The following is a 7,257-nucleotide window of genomic DNA, read 5'->3' as shown; positions in this document are numbered from 1 at the left end:
ATGATGAAGCATGTCACCGTGGGGAAACCCTGGTGAGTGAGGGGACTCAAGAAAGACATTTTTTTCTTTCTGAAACTTAATTATTACAACTCCAGTGAGTGTTGTGAATACCAATCACCCATGGGCTAGGTTCTTTATCCCCAGATTTAGGGATTTTCAGGTCAGCATAACTTTTGGAGGGTGAGCCTAGCCTTTTTCCCCTTTTTTCCCTCTTTCTTCCCCTTCCTTTGAGCACATCCTGCAAGGAAGACCAGGTGTGCCGGGGACTCCTACACTGGAGTTTGAACACTGAGGCAGAGGTTTATTGTTTTGTTTTCTCTGTTTTGTCTTCAGGTTTTTCTAGCTCTTGAGGAATATACTTCCGTTGATGCGGAGGGAATAATGCATTGTCCTATTGCTTGCTGTGGGTGCAAAAATCTCACCTGATTGGTGGAGAGATTATCTCGCTCTGCTACTTGCTGATGGTGTTACATACCTCATCTATGCCGCTAAAAGATTACATTGCCATACGTGGGACTCACACGCACTCGGTTGTTTCTTATGGTTCTTATGTCGAGAGTTCTGTTTTTAACTACTATGCCAAATTTGTCTACATCAGAAAGAAGTTTCATCAATTTGGAGTTTTTGTGTCTTACTGAGTAGTGTCAGATGGTGCATCCGTTTAGTTTCTTCTCAACTATATATATTTTATTTAGAAGAACAAAGAAAAAATGGTATTGTGTAAAAAATGTAACTCTCTCTTTGGGGACGTTGCAGTCCGGCAGACAGGATGACAGGATGAGGCATTGGTTATGAGTTGCTTGAGTTGCTTTTCTGCCCCACTGCCCGCGTCACTTAACCCGAGGTGCCATATGCGGACAAACTCAATGAGATGCATGTTTTCATCTACTGTTCCTCATAATATTTAGTACCTGCAGGAATCACTTTTCAAATTTCAGACAAAATATAGGTTCAAGGTAAGCACCCACGGAAAACCCCATAGACCCATAACACACTGTGAGTCCTTGACTGGGAATCAGCATCCCTGTTCCTCACTTCCCCCTCTAACAGATCCCTATTTCCCTTTTAATGTACACCAATCTCTACTACCCTACAGCCTCTGCCAGGTTTAATGGACATTGTTATTTCCCCCAGCATAGATGCAGCAATTAGTGCACTTTGATTTCACTAGGTACCGGAGGAAGAGAATTCTACGGTCTATACCTCTGTAGGATAAACACTCCAATGCTTTATTTGTGATATAGACCTCAGTCGACTTGCCCCCATGTGTCGTGCCTATGTTTAATTTGAAGGCAATACAAGTAACATTTTAAACACACCCTAGTTTTAAACTGCTGATAACGTCATGGAGTGTTTCAGAGTTGTTGATAGTAATGTAGAGAAAACATGACGTTTTCGATGTGCAATGATTTTTTTTTTGGATGCTTCTAGGTTTGATACCAAGAATACAACTTGATAGAGAAATTGTAAAATTCCTCAAGTTGGTGCCTTTTTAAGTCTTGGCAGGTATTGAGCCATGTCCTGATGTAGTGGTGCAGGAGTATCTGCAAGCATGCTTCTGGTCTTTTCTTCTTTTTAAAAGATGTATATTTGAGGTGAGCATATGAACGTGCAATCAGAGAAGGCATCATTTTTCAGCCTCATTTCGTTTCCTCAATATAGTCAAATTGGGAACTCTAAGGTTGGCTTTACTTTGTATATAATCAGGCATTTGTGACTCATCCAGTCTTTGTTTTCTTTACATTTTGTACTTGTGCCTACTGCCCTGTTAATATAGAAAACATATCAAAGTAGAATGCTTCGTAGAACATGTTACATTGTAAAGAACACTTTCATAGGGAGATCCACATTTTCAGATCTTCAGAGGAATGTAAGAGCACTTAGGTGAACTACTCCAGTATAAACAGTAAAAAAGGTTTGATATCAGGCTTCACCCCTTCAAGGCATTGTTCCTTCTTCCTTTCAACCAATGACATTCTGCCTACCGTGCAAAACAAGGAGACATTAGCGAAGTATTTTCAGGCATTTTACTTGGTGTCAAAATTAAGCCAGGATGGAAGAACTAAGTTGTACTTTGTCCAAACAGAGTTGAGAATCTGGTCCATTGTCAGATATTTGTAAGTAGGGGTCTATCACATCAGGCTCCCTGCGTGTGCGCCTCGGAGTGTTTCCCGTTACGGTTTGATCTTGGCTCCCATTGGGTAGAATATTGATTCAGCAGCATAATCACCAGGCTCTCATTGGCACCCACATTGGTCCCGTCAATATATCTGCTTGCAAGCTATGGTGGCCTTTCATGGCTACATCAATGTCTCATAAGTGGAAACTGGTTGCTGAATGCAGTGCAGCAAGACCCCAAACAGAATCAGAAGTGCAGTCAGGAAGCTGATGGCGACAGTAGCTACCCAGACGACATACGTGTGCCCCCTCACTCCAGTTGGTGCCTCTGAGGGTATCTTGTTTGTTAGATTCAGCATGTAGCCCAGAGACCAGCCAATATCTGCGTTGCCAGCCTGTGGGGAAAGAGAAGGAGAAGTCTCAGAACCGCGACACAAGAGATGTACTTACTGAGAATTATGTATACTATAACCCATTAAGTGAGTCAGTACTCATATTAAAATCTCCTAAACCCACATCAACTTACCTACAGGTAAGCAATGGGGTTTGCACTTTTTAATCCTTTCAAGGTTAGTTCATTACAGATATTATTATACATAAAACAGCAAAATAATAAAATAATACAACTTAATCACAGTAACATTAGTAATAGCTTTTAAAGAAGGTTTCCCACATGTAAATGCAATTTAAAGATTCAGTAAGGCTAAGTCAAAATCACTGGCCCCCACAATGTCATACTTATTTAACAATGGAGTTAGAAATAAAATGCAGCTTGGCGAAATTAGGAACAAATCAATGACAAATATTAAAATATAACAGAATCAAAATGTACACAGGTACATTTCTCCTGGAAAGAAACCAATGTATTGCTTTTATTAAAAATGCTGTGATATGTCACAATTGAGCCATCCAGTCTAGCATCTTATACATCTACCTGGGACATAAAATAGATAGAAAACATATTTTGGCCTCAAAGTGTTCATATATATTTTTTGAACCTTGATACTGTGCTCAAGTATTCAAGATCTTTTTTTGTAGTAACCTTCAAGCAGTGCGTAAATCGATATTTTACTTACCATATCACTTATTTGTAGAGAATACTGATTTTAGCAAATAAATATCTGCAGTGCCATGTTAGGCTAAAGCCCATACAGTATTACTGGCTACAAGTCGTAAGACAAATACCTCCTGTGGTGCACATCTCTTGTCCAAAAGAGACAATGCAAACATTAAATGTAGATGTAGATAATGAGACACAAAATGAGGACTTCCCACTTCGATCCTAACTGCCTCAATACTAGCCGAACTGGACATAGCGAGAGATTTTGTCCAATTCAATTCAATTCAATTCAATTTTGTCCAAACAGTGGCCCTCAAATTTATAAAAATTAAGCCTACTTTCCAAGATCAGTGCAGCACAGCCACATAGTTCTGTAGGTAATTTTTTTCTACTTTAACTAGCTGCTTATGTGAATGACAGCTACGCAGGGTGAATTAAACGAGCCAACCCAGTCATCGATGGAGTGCTTTTTTTGAGGCACTCTTCCCAATGAAAGTTCCAACTCAAGTTCTTTTAAAAATATTCTTCCACACGCCTTGAAGATTCAGGTAGGAGTTATGGACACACACTCAATGGATATATTGGCACTAAAAATCACCACGTTGTTGAAATTGGCATTGTATATACACATAAGCGGCGTTCATTTGTGTTCACTGTACCCCTTGTTGTAAGCAGAACGGATATCGCTACAGCACTGACTGTGTTATCCCGCTAGCATAGACCCACGCACACACGTACACAACAGCCATTTTAGGTATCATGGTCTCCCAGTTTGCGATCGATCACCAGCGCCCCTTCCCTGACCCTGCAAGCTTCCCCCATGCACCCTGACTGCCCCCGCTATCACATGCACAAGTCATGAGCCCTCCCCTCCCGCATGACTCTGTCTCTGAGAATCGTACCCTGCGCCTGACCAAACACCTCCTGTCCCTCCATGAATACCCCTCCTTTGATGACCTCTTCCTCTGAACCTAATTGTCTACATGGACCGCTGGTCATCCCTTAGCCTGAGGATACAGTTTATTGCCCACTACTGTATGCACTCGCCACTCTTGAAAGGAGCCACTATTGATCACGACCACCCCACCCCCTGAGATTCGATCAGGAGCACACATTCCAACGGAATCAACAGCACACTCAGCTGCATGACAGCCCCCTCCTATTGTATGGAGGATAAAGGCCCCTACTGTAGCCACGTGTTGGAATATCTTTGTACTTTACAATGTCCTGATTGTAATGGAGGATGTGTGTGTGTCATAAACCTGTGTATAAAAGACGAAGCCTCAGAGAAACTTGTTAGAGCACCTCCCGAAGACACTATGCGAGCGTCCCAAATGACATGCTCTCCTCTGGAGTAATAAACTCTGTTCTTGTTTTCCTGCCTCCAGCGCCCGTCTCTTTATTTGGTAATTATTCAAGATGGAAACGAAGAGTCGCCCTGCACCAGCAGCCTGGGCATCGGGTGCGATATGGGCTCACTTTTCAACAATTGGCGCCCAACGTGGGGCCCATCAGCGACATAAGGTCCGGTAAGAGAGGTCCAGACGATGGGGTGAACATCTAAATGATTGGAGTATACCTGCCTTGAGAGGGCCCTCGTCCGGCTGCCGATTGAATGAACTTCACCGATTCCGAACGGACCTCTCTCTCAAGTGACCTATTGTCCTGACTGGAATCCCACAGGACTGCTGCGGTAAAAACATGGAGAAAAGAGACCGATCGGGCGCTGGAAAAAAGGAAGGCGAAGAACTGTCCACATGGTCCGGTCCGGGTAAGGTCGTGACACACGACAAATTGCGAAATTGATTGATTGATTGTTTGAAAATACTAGTATTACTTATTGATTGCTTCTGAGAGATTCTCTATTTGCAAACAAGCACAGAGTCGCCATACTCTGTTTAGTCTTTGCAGATAGTGAAGGATAGGTAATGCAGACTTTTGTCCCCATTGTAATCCGTCATACCTATTTTTCTCCCCATTGATTGATTGATTGAATCGAGCATTGAATTGTTCGAAGTTGGTTCTCTTAAGGATCTTCTCTGTCTGCAAACGGGAAAGAATAGGAATATTCTCTCTCCCTTTGCAGATAGTGAAGGGTAGGTAACGCAAACCTTTAACACGTCGTACCTATTTCATTCCTCATTGATTGATTGATTGTCCGAACATTGACTGTTTGGAATTGGTTCCTTTTGGAGGTATTCTCTATTTGCAAACAAGCACAGAGTCGCCATGCTCTGTCTAGTCTTTGCAAATAGTGAAGGGTAGGTAATGCGGACCTTTGTCCCCTGTTGTAATCTGTCATGCCTATCTACTCCCCACTGATTGATACGCCAGTCTCACCCGGACCATTTACTAGAGGAAGGTCATCTGGCCCGACCAGAGAGCACCCCTAGTGAAAAGGACAAATATAAAATAATAACGAAGTGATCACTATACCCTGTTAACAGAAACTTTAGCATGAAACAACCTGGAAAGAAAGGAATAGGAAAACGAAAATCAGTAGGCCACTGATGAACTTTTTATTAAATAATGAACAAAGGAAACGATAACAATACTTAATGATAAAACCTATGACTGTCCTAGAAACAAGAAACGTTAGAAAAAGTCCGTAATAAGAAACCTGAAAACAGTAAGAGAAACCACGCGTGACATTGCAACGGTCACAAGGCAACGAGGCTTCACTGCCCCTCACTGCCCCAAACATGTCTGTCCCACCGCCTGCCACGCCCAAATAACGGCAAAACTGGGAAAGATACAAGTCAGCAGACATCCGCCCCATTCTGGAAACTTCCAAAGTGCAACAGGGTTGCGGCTACGCCCAGCCGGAAACAACACATATAGGGCGGGTCCTGCTGCCAACCGTCGACAGGAGATCATCACGTAGGGTGTAGCCGGAGGAGAGGCCGAGGCCAACGGGACCCGGCCAGGGGGATTGCTACGACCACCCTGGAGAGTTGCAGGGGAGGGAATGTCTGTGTCCTCGACCCTCCCCTCCCTCTCCCAGTCCGGCCACCATCAACCAGAGGCCGAGGCCGACGGGATCCGGCCGCGGTAACACTGGAGAGTTGCAGGTTGTCTCTCTCTCTCTCCCAGTCATGGCAAGGAGCGTCTGACCGCCATTAACCAGAGGCCCGGCCCAAAGACGGACGGGACATTTCTCTTCTCTTCCGTAACGGCCGCAACAACACTGGGGGGGGGGGATGTCTTGCACATGCCTCCGACCCCCCCCCCTCGTCCTCATCGCCTGGTCCGGCCATAACAAATGTCAAGCGAGACGCCGTGGGGTGCACTGGGAGGGAGAGGCGGTGCGTACAAGCCTCTCCCGCCTCCCCAGGTGGAGGCTTCCCAGCTGCACCCTCAGCGCTCCAGGCGCCCAGAAAAGGGTTCTTCCACTGTGGCGATGCTGCAACGCCTCGCCCGGCAGGGTGGAGCCCGTCCGCTCATTTGACCCCGCGATCGCCGGTAGCTGCCGAACTTTCAAAATGGCGGTCGACCTGGCAAGAGCGGGCCCAGCATGAAGGAATGGCCCGGTCACTTGTTGACTCCACCACCATAGTTCTCCGCAACCTTGAAGATTCTAGAGGAGCCGCGGGAATCCCCGACCCCCGCAGATACCCCCGATGGGGAATGACTGCCATGATTGCCCACGAAACAATGGAAATGTAGCCGCAGGACGTCGACGCTTCCATGCTGTCGCCAGCCTCAGTTTGAATGACTAGAATCCTGCAGACCACAGTTCGGATCAGTTCCGGTGAAAGCACAGTATGACCCGGTAGGAACATTGTTGCCTCCCTCCCCTTTTGATTGATGGTTCAGACCACCGATCCCTTCTTTTACCCTTTAACGGAACTTTTGGACTGCCAAAAGAAGCTCTGGGCCAACCACGAGTTAGTAGACATTTAGACTATGCCAGGTTCTGCCTGACTGCACCCAAAATGGCGCCGATACAAATGAAACTTTCAACTCCTTGTTGTACCCCGATTGTTCAGCCCTGGTGTCATGAGATATGTATGGAGGGTTTCTTAACCACATGAATTGATATAGGATGTGTACTGATTACGTGTTCGGACAATTAATGG

General features: G+C 45.0%; 1 protein-coding gene across 1 annotated transcript in view; it reads right to left on the bottom strand.

The window, feature by feature from the left end:
• Positions 1-1,208: 1,208 nt before the first annotated feature.
• LOC144754384 (ectonucleoside triphosphate diphosphohydrolase 8-like) overlaps positions 1,209-7,257 on the bottom strand; it is a 189,322-nt gene continuing 183,273 nt past the window's right edge. The window contains exon 10 of the mRNA XM_078642097.1: positions 1,209-2,513. Within this exon, the coding sequence (XP_078498223.1) occupies positions 2,301-2,513 (213 nt within the window). The 3' untranslated portion in view covers positions 1,209-2,300. The remainder of the gene's footprint in view (positions 2,514-7,257) is intronic.

The sequence above is a fragment of the Lissotriton helveticus genome, chromosome 5_1 (genome assembly GCF_964261635.1).
Source record: "Lissotriton helveticus chromosome 5_1, aLisHel1.1, whole genome shotgun sequence".
In the NCBI taxonomy this organism is placed as follows: Eukaryota; Metazoa; Chordata; class Amphibia; order Caudata; family Salamandridae; genus Lissotriton; species Lissotriton helveticus.
The sequence above is the reverse complement of the archived record's forward strand: the minus strand, read 5'-3'. Positions and strand labels throughout refer to the sequence as shown.